This window comes from Leuciscus leuciscus (assembly GCF_965113295.1).
Source record: "Leuciscus leuciscus genome assembly, chromosome: 19".
Classification (NCBI taxonomy): domain Eukaryota; kingdom Metazoa; phylum Chordata; class Actinopteri; order Cypriniformes; family Leuciscidae; genus Leuciscus; species Leuciscus leuciscus.
This window is the reverse complement of record NC_138743.1, coordinates 899,166-911,716: the sequence shown is the minus strand read 5'-3', so window position 1 is coordinate 911,716 and position 12,551 is coordinate 899,166. Positions and strand designations below refer to the sequence as shown.

Here is a 12,551-nt window from a genome sequence, read left to right as displayed (position 1 = left end):
GGCAGGATACACCACAAAATATACCTTCTAGACCCTCTATGAAAGCGTTGGATAGAATTGCTCACAATGTAAACAAGCAAGATCAAATGACAACCCAAAGTGTATTAAATAGAAAGCACCGAAAATCACTATATATATACAAAAATGTATGTGTGTTCCAGTCCAATGTTGTGTATGTGTGTGCGTGGAATCGGCCTTACCGGTAAGCCGTTTTAAGTCCGTGCACACGATGAGGAACAGCGATCTCCAAGGTGAAATAATCCAGCAAGTATATCTCCACAAAGAGTCAAACAGTCAGTCAATGACAGCCAAGCCGTGTAGTGCGATCGATCGCTAATCCAAAAGAGCAATAGAGTAAAGTTGCTCCCGAATGCCGGTAAGCCGGCTCCCTTTAACGGAAGTGAAGTTGATCAGCTGAAGTATGACGTCACGGGAATTCCCAGGTGTAACGATCAAGACTCTCGCTCAGAAAAAAACAGTAAGACCAACACTCGACAGGGGCAACAAAAACCCAGGGATTCTTTAATATAAGAACATCTGACATGTATAACTCTTTAATTAGTTTAATAAGCCGTCTTCTAAATATCCCCTTTATGTGGCCACGCTACAACTTTACTATTTGCCAAGTTCTAGTCGTTAACTTGGGCCCCTGTTCATGTTTCACGTATCAAATTAAGGTTTTAGCTTCTGTCTGTTTGAGGCTTTACATTCAACTTTATGGCTGGACTAGCATAACTGCATATACTGATGCCCAAACCCCTCTGAGGTCACTCGTTGGCTTTTTTACAGTCACGCAAGTATAGAATCATATCTTGGGATAAAGGATTGGTTGATACTGAATTTTGTTTATTCATTTATTTTTAAATTTCAGGCTAGTCCCAGTAATGTAGACTGCTTTCATTTAAGCATTAATCCCTTAACTGTTGTATCCCAACTATAAGCCGGCTCCCTTTAACGGAAGTGAAGTTGATCAGCTGAAGTATGACGTCACGGGAATTCCCAGGTGTAACGATCAAGACTCTCGCTCAGAAAAAAACAGTAAGACCAACACTCGACAGGGGCAACAAAAACCCAGGGATTCTTTAATATAAGAACATCTGACATGTATAACTCTTTAATTAGTTTAATAAGCCGTCTTCTAAATATCCCCTTTATGTGGCCACGCTACAACTTTACTATTTGCCAAGTTCTAGTCGTTAACTTGGGCCCCTGTTCATGTTTCACGTATCAAATTAAGGTTTTAGCTTCTGTCTGTTTGAGGCTTTACATTCAACTTTATGGCTGGACTAGCATAACTGCATATACTGATGCCCAAACCCCTCTGAGGTCACTCGTTGGCTTTTTTACAGTCACGCAAGTATAGAATCATATCTTGGGATAAAGGATTGGTTGATACTGAATTTTGTTTATTCATTTATTTTTAAATTTCAGGCTAGTCCCAGTAATGTAGACTGCTTTCATTTAAGCATTAATCCCTTAACTGTTGTATCCCAACTAGGTAGCTGTCCAAGGCCTTGTTTACACCTGGTACTAAGAAGCATTTTTGTAAATCGGATCACAAGTGGACTGGTGTAAAAAAGGGGCTTTTTATTTTTTTGAGCTTGTCTATTTTTGGCCACTTCCAGAGGTAGTCCAACACATTCGACCAGATTGCTTTCATAGAGTAGATGCTCATGTGGCTGAATGTGTTCGAACAGCCGCAAAACGGTGTACTCTACCGCCTACTGACCTAGTACGTGAACATTTTAAGAAGTGCGCTAGCAGGTGTGATTTAAACTTTCTTCAAATATACAGGCCTGTTGCCATGGGAAAACTATGATGTGTTTCAAAGAAGAAAAAAACAATCCAGAATAGCTAACACATCTAATATAAAAAAGGCTGAATTCAGAATGGCAGAAATAGTACTAGCATACTATTCTGAATTCAGCTCAATGTGGTTTTATGTATGTTCAAAAGGGAAAAATTGACTTAAGAAACAATAGAATCACCTAGTTGCATAAACTCCCACTCGTGCAAGTCTGGAGAATCATGACTTAATGAAGAGGGTGGGATTATCATTAATTAGCCAAAGTCTGTAAAAGCACCAAAGGGCAGCACCTCAGCAGTGTGACTAGCTGTTGAACAATGGCAGGAAGTTGGTGTGCTGTTCAGTCTCTGGCACTTTGTGTTTGGTTCTGTGCTTTCAGCCATGCTGTTCCGAAGTGGAGTGATCTGCCCCAGAATCCTCAAGCTCTGATGTTCCAGCAAACTAACCAGCGGTTCCAAAAGCCAGCTCAACAGAAAGCTAGTCAACGGTTTCCTCAGCAGGTTCAAAAGCCATTTAAACAGCAAGCTAGTCAACGGTTTCCTCAGCAGGTTCAAAAGCCAGTTCAACAGCAAGCTAGTCAACAGTTTCTTCAGCAGGTTCAAAAGCCAGTTCAACAGCAAGCTAGTCAACAGTTTCCTCAGCAGGTTCAACAGCAAGCTAGTCAACAGTTTCTTCAGCAGGTTCAAAAGCCATTTCAACAGCAAGCTAGTCAACAGTTTCCTCAGCAGGTTCAACAGCAAGCTAGTCAATGGTTTCCTCAGCAGGTTCAAAAGCCAGTTCAACAGCAAGCTAGTCAACAGTTTCCTCAGTCAGGTCAACAGTTTCCTCAGTCAGTTCAACAGCAAGCTAGTCAACAGTTTCCTCAGTCTGTTCAACAGCAAGCTAGTCAACAGTTTCCTCAGTCAGGTCAACAGTTTCCTCAGTTAGTTCAACAGCAAGCTAGTCAACAGTTTCCTCATTCAGTTCAACAGCAAGCTAGTCAACAGTTTCCTCAGTCAGTTCAACAGCAAGCTAGTCAACAGTTTCCTCAGCACTTTCAGCCTAAGCAGCCAGTGGCACAGGCAGAGCCCCTTGACAAATGTACTGTAGCTGATTATGAGCAGATTCAATGTGGACCACCTGGTATCAGTGGTGCTGAGTGTGCTGCTATCAACTGCTGCTTTAATGGAATGCAGTGTTACTATGGGAAGGCAGGTAAGAGTGTAGAGTCAATGTAGAGGCATTCATGTTAAACTGATCCTCAGCAATAACCTGCTCTTGTAACTCGTTCCAGTGACTGTCCAGTGTATAAGAGATGGTCAGTTTGTGGTAGTGGTGGCTAGAGATGTAACGCTGCCTCGATTGAGCCTGGATTCAGTCCGTCTCCTGGGTGGAAGTGATCCAGCTTGCAGTCCTGTGGGATCCACACCTTTCTTTGCTATATACCAGTTCCCTGTCACTGCATGTGGCACAAGCATGATGGCGAGTAGCTGCTTGTGGTTTTGTTCTGCATGGCTTAGAATGGATTGGATGCCAACAATGTTACTATTTGCAGGAGGACGGTGGATATGTGGTGTATGAAAACAGAATGACCTCCTCATATGAAGTGGGTATCGGACCACTTGGTTCCATTACAAGGGACAGCCATTTTGAGTAAGTGATGTATGCTTTATCATAAATGTGAATCATTGACACATGCTACAAGCTCACTGTTTGTTGTCCAGGCTTCTCTTCCAGTGTAGGTACTCTGGTACCTCTGTGGAAGCTCTGGTTGTGGAGGTCAACACCGTTCCTCCACCTCCACCAGTAGCTGCTCCTGGACCCCTCAGGGTGGAGCTTAGACTGGCAAATGGTCAATGTGTCACCAAAGGCTGTGCAGAAGGTAAGCGTTTGTCCCAAGTATGCCTAAAGCCTTTCTAAAACTCCAGTTTCTAGTTAAACACTGCATTCTTCCTCAGGGGACGAGGCGTACACATCCTACTACAGTGATGCTGATTATCCAGTTACAAAAGTCCTGCGGGAGCCTGTGTATGTTGAGGTGCACATTTTGGAGAGGACCGACCCCAACATTGTCCTGATGCTGGGACGTTGCTGGGCGACATCAACCCCCAGTCCACTCAGTCTACCCCAATGGGATCTTCTGGTTGATGGGTGAGTAAGGCCAGTCTTTATCCATCTAGTGTGCTGTAAGGCATTTCTGACTGCCTCTTTGCCTTTCAGATGCCCTTACCAGGATGATCGTTACCAGACCACATTGGTTCCAGTGGCTGGATCATCTGGTCTTCAGTTCCCGACCCACTACAAGCGCTTTGTTGTGAAGATGTTCACATTTGTAGATCCAGCATCACTGGCTCCTCTGCAGGAAACCGTATGCTCTGCAGCCTTACCTCAACCCTTAATATTAGTGCTTTTTACAGTGAATTCTATGGCTTAACCCTTTCCCCCTCTGTTAGATCTTCATCCACTGTAGTACAGCGGTGTGCCATCCCTCCTCTGGCTCCTGTGAGCAAAGTTGCACTAGGAAAAGTGAGTGCTTGCTGTAAGTTGACTTCAGGAACTGAGAATTTATTTAAATGCCCCTCATGCTTCTACCACTTTTTACAGGAAGAGACACGCCCGTCAAGACCATCTCTAGTGGGCAAACTGTGGTGTCTAGTGGACAAGTTAACCTGGTCAAGTGAATTTTAGTGTTTTAATAAACTTCATGAAACTCAACATTGTTTCTCTTTGGTATTCATTTCTGTCTGGAGTTGGATGTTTCATGACTGTTCTCAGTTTGACTTCTGCACTACTAAACCTTTTTCTTTTGTGCATTGAGATTCTTGACTTGAACTAAACAAGCCAAGTTTCTGCCTAAGCCATCTAACTTTGTAACGTTCTGCCTATACAAGGCAGGATACACCACAAAATATACCTTCTAGACCCTCTATGAAAGCGTTGGATAGAATTGCTCACAATGTAAACAAGCAAGATCAAATGACAACCCAAAGTGTATTAAATAGAAAGCACCGAAAATCAATATATACAAAAATGTGTGTGTGTTCCAGTCCAATGTTGTGTATGTGTGTGCGTTGAATCGGCCTTACCGGTAAGCCGTTTTAAGTCCGTGCACACGATGAGGAACAGCGATCTCCAAGGTGAAATAATCCAGCAAGTATATCTCCACAAAGAGTCAAACAGTCAGTCAATGACAGCCAAGCCGTGTAGTGCGATCGATCGCTAATCCAAAAGAGCAATAGAGTAAAGTTGCTCCCGAATGCCGGTAAGCCGGCTCCCTTTAACGGAAGTGAAGTTGATCAGCTGAAGTATGACGTCACGGGAATTCCCAGGTGTAACGATCAAGACTCTCGCTCAGAAAAAAACAGTAAGACCAACACTCGACAGGGGCAACAAAAACCCAGGGATTCTTTAATATAAGAACATCTGACATGTATAACTCTTTAATTAGTTTAATAAGCCGTCTTCTAAATATCCCCTTTATGTGGCCACGCTACAACTTTACTATTTGCCAAGTTCTAGTCGTTAACTTGGGCCCCTGTTCATGTTTCACGTATCAAATTAAGGTTTTAGCTTCTGTCTGTTTGAGGCTTTACATTCAACTTTATGGCTGGACTAGCATAACTGCATATACTGATGCCCAAACCCCTCTGAGGTCACTCGTTGGCTTTTTTACAGTCACGCAAGTATAGAATCATATCTTGGGATAAAGGATTGGTTGATACTGAATTTTGTTTATTCATTTATTTTTAAATTTCAGGCTAGTCCCAGTAATGTAGACTGCTTTCATTTAAGCATTAATCCCTTAACTGTTGTATCCCAACTAGGTAGCTGTCCAAGGCCTTGTTTACACCTGGTACTAAGAAGCATTTTTGTAAATCGGATCACAAGTGGACTGGTGTAAAAAAGGGGCTTTTTATTTTTTTGAGCTTGTCTATTTTTGGCCACTTCCAGAGGTAGTCCAACACATTCGACCAGATTGCTTTCATAGAGTAGATGCTCATGTGGCTGAATGTGTTCGAACAGCCGCAAAACGGTGTACTCTACCGCCTACTGACCTAGTACGTGAACATTTTAAGAAGTGCGCTAGCAGGTGTGATTTAAACTTTCTTCAAATATACAGGCCTGTTGCCATGGGAAAACTATGATGTGTTTCAAAGAAGAAAAAAACAATCCAGAATAGCTAACACATCTAATATAAAAAAGGCTGAATTCAGAATGGCAGAAATAGTACTAGCATACTATTCTGAATTCAGCTCAATGTGGTTTTATGTATGTTCAAAAGGGAAAAATTGACTTAAGAAACAATAGAATCACCTAGTTGCATAAACTCCCACTCGTGCAAGTCTGGAGAATCATGACTTAATGAAGAGGGTGGGATTATCATTAATTAGCCAAAGTCTGTAAAAGCACCAAAGGGCAGCACCTCAGCAGTGTGACTAGCTGTTGAACAATGGCAGGAAGTTGGTGTGCTGTTCAGTCTCTGGCACTTTGTGTTTGGTTCTGTGCTTTCAGCCATGCTGTTCCGAAGTGGAGTGATCTGCCCCAGAATCCTCAAGCTCTGATGTTCCAGCAAACTAACCAGCGGTTCCAAAAGCCAGCTCAACAGAAAGCTAGTCAACGGTTTCCTCAGCAGGTTCAAAAGCCATTTAAACAGCAAGCTAGTCAACGGTTTCCTCAGCAGGTTCAACAGCAAGCTAGTCAACAGTTTCTTCAGCAGGTTCAAAAGCCATTTCAACAGCAAGCTAGTCAACAGTTTCCTCAGCAGGTTCAACAGCAAGCTAGTCAATGGTTTCCTCAGCAGGTTCAAAAGCCAGTTCAACAGCAAGCTAGTCAACAGTTTCCTCAGTCAGGTCAACAGTTTCCTCAGTCAGTTCAACAGCAAGCTAGTCAACAGTTTCCTCAGTCTGTTCAACAGCAAGCTAGTCAACAGTTTCCTCAGTCAGGTCAACAGTTTCCTCAGTTAGTTCAACAGCAAGCTAGTCAACAGTTTCCTCATTCAGTTCAACAGCAAGCTAGTCAACAGTTTCCTCAGTCAGTTCAACAGCAAGCTAGTCAACAGTTTCCTCAGCACTTTCAGCCTAAGCAGCCAGTGGCACAGGCAGAGCCCCTTGACAAATGTACTGTAGCTGATTATGAGCAGATTCAATGTGGACCACCTGGTATCAGTGGTGCTGAGTGTGCTGCTATCAACTGCTGCTTTAATGGAATGCAGTGTTACTATGGGAAGGCAGGTAAGAGTGTAGAGTCAATGTAGAGGCATTCATGTTAAACTGATCCTCAGCAATAACCTGCTCTTGTAACTCGTTCCAGTGACTGTCCAGTGTATAAGAGATGGTCAGTTTGTGGTAGTGGTGGCTAGAGATGTAACGCTGCCTCGATTGAGCCTGGATTCAGTCCGTCTCCTGGGTGGAAGTGATCCAGCTTGCAGTCCTGTGGGATCCACACCTTTCTTTGCTATATACCAGTTCCCTGTTACTGCATGTGGCACAAGCATGATGGCGAGTAGCTGCTTGTGGTTTTGTTCTGCATGGCTTAGAATGGATTGGATGCCAACAATGTTACTATTTGCAGGAGGACGGTGGATATGTGGTGTATGAAAACAGAATGACCTCCTCATATGAAGTGGGTATCGGACCACTTGGTTCCATTACAAGGGACAGCCATTTTGAGTAAGTGATGTATGCTTTATCATAAATGTGAATCATTGACACATGCTACAAGCTCACTGTTTGTTGTCCAGGCTTCTCTTCCAGTGTAGGTACTCTGGTACCTCTGTGGAAGCTCTGGTTGTGGAGGTCAACACCGTTCCTCCACCTCCACCAGTAGCTGCTCCTGGACCCCTCAGGGTGGAGCTTAGACTGGCAAATGGTCAATGTGTCACCAAAGGCTGTGCAGAAGGTAAGCGTTTGTCCCAAGTATGCCTAAAGCCTTTCTAAAACTCCAGTTTCTAGTTAAACACTGCATTCTTCCTCAGGGGACGAGGCGTACACATCCTACTACAGTGATGCTGATTATCCAGTTACAAAAGTCCTGCGGGAGCCTGTGTATGTTGAGGTGCACATTTTGGAGAGGACCGACCCCAACATTGTCCTGATGCTGGGACGTTGCTGGGCGACATCAACCCCCAGTCCACTCAGTCTACCCCAATGGGATCTTCTGGTTGATGGGTGAGTAAGGCCAGTCTTTATCCATCTAGTGTGCTGTAAGGCATTTCTGACTGCCTCTTTGCCTTTCAGATGCCCTTACCAGGATGATCGTTACCAGACCACATTGGTTCCAGTGGCTGGATCATCTGGTCTTCAGTTCCCGACCCACTACAAGCGCTTTGTTGTGAAGATGTTCACATTTGTAGATCCAGCATCACTGGCTCCTCTGCAGGAAACCGTATGCTCTGCAGCCTTACCTCAACCCTTAATATTAGTGCTTTTTACAGTGAATTCTATGGCTTAACCCTTTCCCCCTCTGTTAGATCTTCATCCACTGTAGTACAGCGGTGTGCCATCCCTCCTCTGGCTCCTGTGAGCAAAGTTGCACTAGGAAAAGTGAGTGCTTGCTGTAAGTTGACTTCAGGAACTGAGAATTTATTTAAATGCCCCTCATGCTTCTACCACTTTTTACAGGAAGAGACACGCCCGTCAAGACCATCTCTAGTGGGCAAACTGTGGTGTCTAGTGGACAAGTTAACCTGGTCAAGTGAATTTTAGTGTTTTAATAAACTTCATGAAACTCAACATTGTTTCTCTTTGGTATTCATTTCTGTCTGGAGTTGGATGTTTCATGACTGTTCTCAGTTTGACTTCTGCACTACTAAACCTTTTTCTTTTGTGCATTGAGATTCTTGACTTGAACTAAACAAGCCAAGTTTCTGCCTAAGCCATCTAACTTTGTAACGTTCTGCCTATACAAGGCAGGATACACCACAAAATATACCTTCTAGACCCTCTATGAAAGCGTTGGATAGAATTGCTCACAATGTAAACAAGCAAGATCAAATGACAACCCAAAGTGTATTAAATAGAAAGCACCGAAAATCAATATATATACAAAAATGTATGTGTGTGTTCCAGTCCAATGTTGTGTATGTGTGTGCGTTGAATCGGCCTTACCGGTAAGCCGTTTTAAGTCCGTGCACACGATGAGGAACAGCGATCTCCAAGGTGAAATAATCCAGCAAGTATATCTCCACAAAGAGTCAGTCAATGACAGCCAAGCCGTGTAGTGCGATCGATCGCTAATCCAAAAGAGCAATAGAGTAAAGTTGCTCCCGAATGCCGGTAAGCCGGCTCCCTTTAACGGAAGTGAAGTTGATCAGCTGAAGTATGACGTCACGGGAATTCCCAGGTGTAACGATCAAGACTCTCGCTCAGAAAAAAACAGTAAGACCAACACTCGACAGGGGCAACAAAAACCCAGGGATTCTTTAATATAAGAACATCTGACATGTATAACTCTTTAATTAGTTTAATAAGCCGTCTTCTAAATATCCCCTTTATGTGGCCACGCTACAACTTTACTATTTGCCAAGTTCTAGTCGTTAACTTGGGCCCCTGTTCATGTTTCACGTATCAAATTAAGGTTTTAGCTTCTGTCTGTTTGAGGCTTTACATTCAACTTTATGGCTGGACTAGCATAACTGCATATACTGATGCCCAAACCCCTCTGAGGTCACTCGTTGGCTTTTTTACAGTCACGCAAGTATAGAATCATATCTTGGGATAAAGGATTGGTTGATACTGAATTTTGTTTATTCATTTATTTTTAAATTTCAGGCTAGTCCCAGTAATGTAGACTGCTTTCATTTAAGCATTAATCCCTTAACTGTTGTATCCCAACTAGGTAGCTGTCCAAGGCCTTGTTTACACCTGGTACTAAGAAGCATTTTTGTAAATCGGATCACAAGTGGACTGGTGTAAAAAAGGGGCTTTTTATTTTTTTGAGCTTGTCTATTTTTGGCCACTTCCAGAGGTAGTCCAACACATTCGACCAGATTGCTTTCATAGAGTAGATGCTCATGTGGCTGAATGTGTTCGAACAGCCGCAAAACGGTGTACTCTACCGCCTACTGACCTAGTACGTGAACATTTTAAGAAGTGCGCTAGCAGGTGTGATTTAAACTTTCTTCAAATATACAGGCCTGTTGCCATGGGAAAACTATGATGTGTTTCAAAGAAGAAAAAAACAATCCAGAATAGCTAACACATCTAATATAAAAAAGGCTGAATTCAGAATGGCAGAAATAGTACTAGCATACTATTCTGAATTCAGCTCAATGTGGTTTTATGTATGTTCAAAAGGGAAAAATTGACTTAAGAAACAATAGAATCACCTAGTTGCATAAACTCCCACTCGTGCAAGTCTGGAGAATCATGACTTAATGAAGAGGGTGGGATTATCATTAATTAGCCAAAGTCTGTAAAAGCACCAAAGGGCAGCACCTCAGCAGTGTGACTAGCTGTTGAACAATGGCAGGAAGTTGGTGTGCTGTTCAGTCTCTGGCACTTTGTGTTTGGTTCTGTGCTTTCAGCCATGCTGTTCCGAAGTGGAGTGATCTGCCCCAGAATCCTCAAGCTCTGATGTTCCAGCAAACTAACCAGCGGTTCCAAAAGCCAGCTCAACAGAAAGCTAGTCAACGGTTTCCTCAGCAGGTTCAAAAGCCATTTAAACAGCAAGCTAGTCAACGGTTTCCTCAGCAGGTTCAAAAGCCAGTTCAACAGCAAGCTAGTCAACAGTTTCTTCAGCAGGTTCAAAAGCCATTTCAACAGCAAGCTAGTCAACAGTTTCCTCAGCAGGTTCAACAGCAAGCTAGTCAATGGTTTCCTCAGCAGGTTCAAAAGCCAGTTCAACAGCAAGCTAGTCAACAGTTTCCTCAGTCAGGTCAACAGTTTCCTCAGTCAGTTCAACAGCAAGCTAGTCAACAGTTTCCTCAGTCTGTTCAACAGCAAGCTAGTCAACAGTTTCCTCAGTCAGGTCAACAGTTTCCTCAGTTAGTTCAACAGCAAGCTAGTCAACAGTTTCCTCATTCAGTTCAACAGCAAGCTAGTCAACAGTTTCCTCAGTCAGTTCAACAGCAAGCTAGTCAACAGTTTCCTCAGCACTTTCAGCCTAAGCAGCCAGTGGCACAGGCAGAGCCCCTTGACAAATGTACTGTAGCTGATTATGAGCAGATTCAATGTGGACCACCTGGTATCAGTGGTGCTGAGTGTGCTGCTATCAACTGCTGCTTTAATGGAATGCAGTGTTACTATGGGAAGGCAGGTAAGAGTGTAGAGTCAATGTAGAGGCATTCATGTTAAACTGATCCTCAGCAATAACCTGCTCTTGTAACTCGTTCCAGTGACTGTCCAGTGTATAAGAGATGGTCAGTTTGTGGTAGTGGTGGCTAGAGATGTAACGCTGCCTCGATTGAGCCTGGATTCAGTCCGTCTCCTGGGTGGAAGTGATCCAGCTTGCAGTCCTGTGGGATCCACACCTTTCTTTGCTATATACCAGTTCCCTGTCACTGCATGTGGCACAAGCATGATGGCGAGTAGCTGCTTGTGGTTTTGTTCTGCATGGCTTAGAATGGATTGGATGCCAACAATGTTACTATTTGCAGGAGGACGGTGGATATGTGGTGTATGAAAACAGAATGACCTCCTCATATGAAGTGGGTATCGGACCACTTGGTTCCATTACAAGGGACAGCCATTTTGAGTAAGTGATGTATGCTTTATCATAAATGTGAATCATTGACACATGCTACAAGCTCACTGTTTGTTGTCCAGGCTTCTCTTCCAGTGTAGGTACTCTGGTACCTCTGTGGAAGCTCTGGTTGTGGAGGTCAACACCGTTCCTCCACCTCCACCAGTAGCTGCTCCTGGACCCCTCAGGGTGGAGCTTAGACTGGCAAATGGTCAATGTGTCACCAAAGGCTGTGCAGAAGGTAAGCGTTTGTCCCAAGTATGCCTAAAGCCTTTCTAAAACTCCAGTTTCTAGTTAAACACTGCATTCTTCCTCAGGGGACGAGGCGTACACATCCTACTACAGTGATGCTGATTATCCAGTTACAAAAGTCCTGCGGGAGCCTGTGTATGTTGAGGTGCACATTTTGGAGAGGACCGACCCCAACATTGTCCTGATGCTGGGACGTTGCTGGGCGACATCAACCCCCAGTCCACTCAGTCTACCCCAATGGGATCTTCTGGTTGATGGGTGAGTAAGGCCAGTCTTTATCCATCTAGTGTGCTGTAAGGCATTTCTGACTGCCTCTTTGCCTTTCAGATGCCCTTACCAGGATGATCGTTACCAGACCACATTGGTTCCAGTGGCTGGATCATCTGGTCTTCAGTTCCCGACCCACTACAAGCGCTTTGTTGTGAAGATGTTCACATTTGTAGATCCAGCATCACTGGCTCCTCTGCAGGAAACCGTATGCTCTGCAGCCTTACCTCAACCCTTAATATTAGTGCTTTTTACAGTGAATTCTATGGCTTAACCCTTTCCCCCTCTGTTAGATCTTCATCCACTGTAGTACAGCGGTGTGCCATCCCTCCTCTGGCTCCTGTGAGCAAAGTTGCACTAGGAAAAGTGAGTGCTTGCTGTAAGTTGACTTCAGGAACTGAGAATTTATTTAAATGCCCCTCATGCTTCTACCACTTTTTACAGGAAGAGACACGCCCGTCAAGACCATCTCTAGTGGGCAAACTGTGGTGTCTAGTGGACAAGTTAACCTGGTCAAGTGAATTTTAGTGTTTTAATAAACTTCATGAAACTCAACATTGTTTCT

The 12,551-nt window shown here is 43.7% G+C and overlaps 3 protein-coding genes across 3 annotated transcripts; all 3 read left to right on the top strand.

Annotated features, from left to right (window-relative positions):
* Positions 1 to 229: 229 nt before the first annotated feature.
* Positions 230 to 4,467, top strand: LOC309482384 (zona pellucida sperm-binding protein 4-like; the record flags this gene model as incomplete). Its single annotated transcript, XM_082147728.1, has 9 exons — positions 230 to 251; positions 2,897 to 3,001; positions 3,081 to 3,268; positions 3,342 to 3,439; positions 3,511 to 3,668; positions 3,745 to 3,937; positions 4,007 to 4,154; positions 4,240 to 4,312; positions 4,391 to 4,467. 9 exons carry the CDS (start codon positions 230 to 232, stop codon positions 4,465 to 4,467), a joined length of 1,062 nt encoding a protein of 353 aa, XP_082003854.1.
* Positions 4,468 to 6,236: 1,769 nt separating this feature from the next.
* On the top strand, positions 6,237 to 8,483 carry LOC309482383 (zona pellucida sperm-binding protein 4-like; the record flags this gene model as incomplete). Its single annotated transcript, XM_082147727.1, has 7 exons — positions 6,237 to 6,419; positions 7,358 to 7,455; positions 7,527 to 7,690; positions 7,761 to 7,953; positions 8,023 to 8,170; positions 8,256 to 8,328; positions 8,407 to 8,483. The coding sequence occupies 7 exons, from the start codon at positions 6,237 to 6,239 to the stop codon at positions 8,481 to 8,483; spliced, it is 936 nt and encodes a 311-aa protein (XP_082003853.1).
* Positions 8,484 to 8,921: 438 nt separating this feature from the next.
* LOC309482382 (zona pellucida sperm-binding protein 4-like) lies at positions 8,922 to 12,507 on the top strand (the record flags this gene model as incomplete). Its single annotated transcript, XM_082147726.1, has 9 exons — positions 8,922 to 8,943; positions 10,937 to 11,041; positions 11,121 to 11,308; positions 11,382 to 11,479; positions 11,551 to 11,708; positions 11,785 to 11,977; positions 12,047 to 12,194; positions 12,280 to 12,352; positions 12,431 to 12,507. 9 exons carry the CDS (start codon positions 8,922 to 8,924, stop codon positions 12,505 to 12,507), a joined length of 1,062 nt encoding a protein of 353 aa, XP_082003852.1.
* Between the last annotated feature and the right edge of the window lie 44 nt (positions 12,508 to 12,551).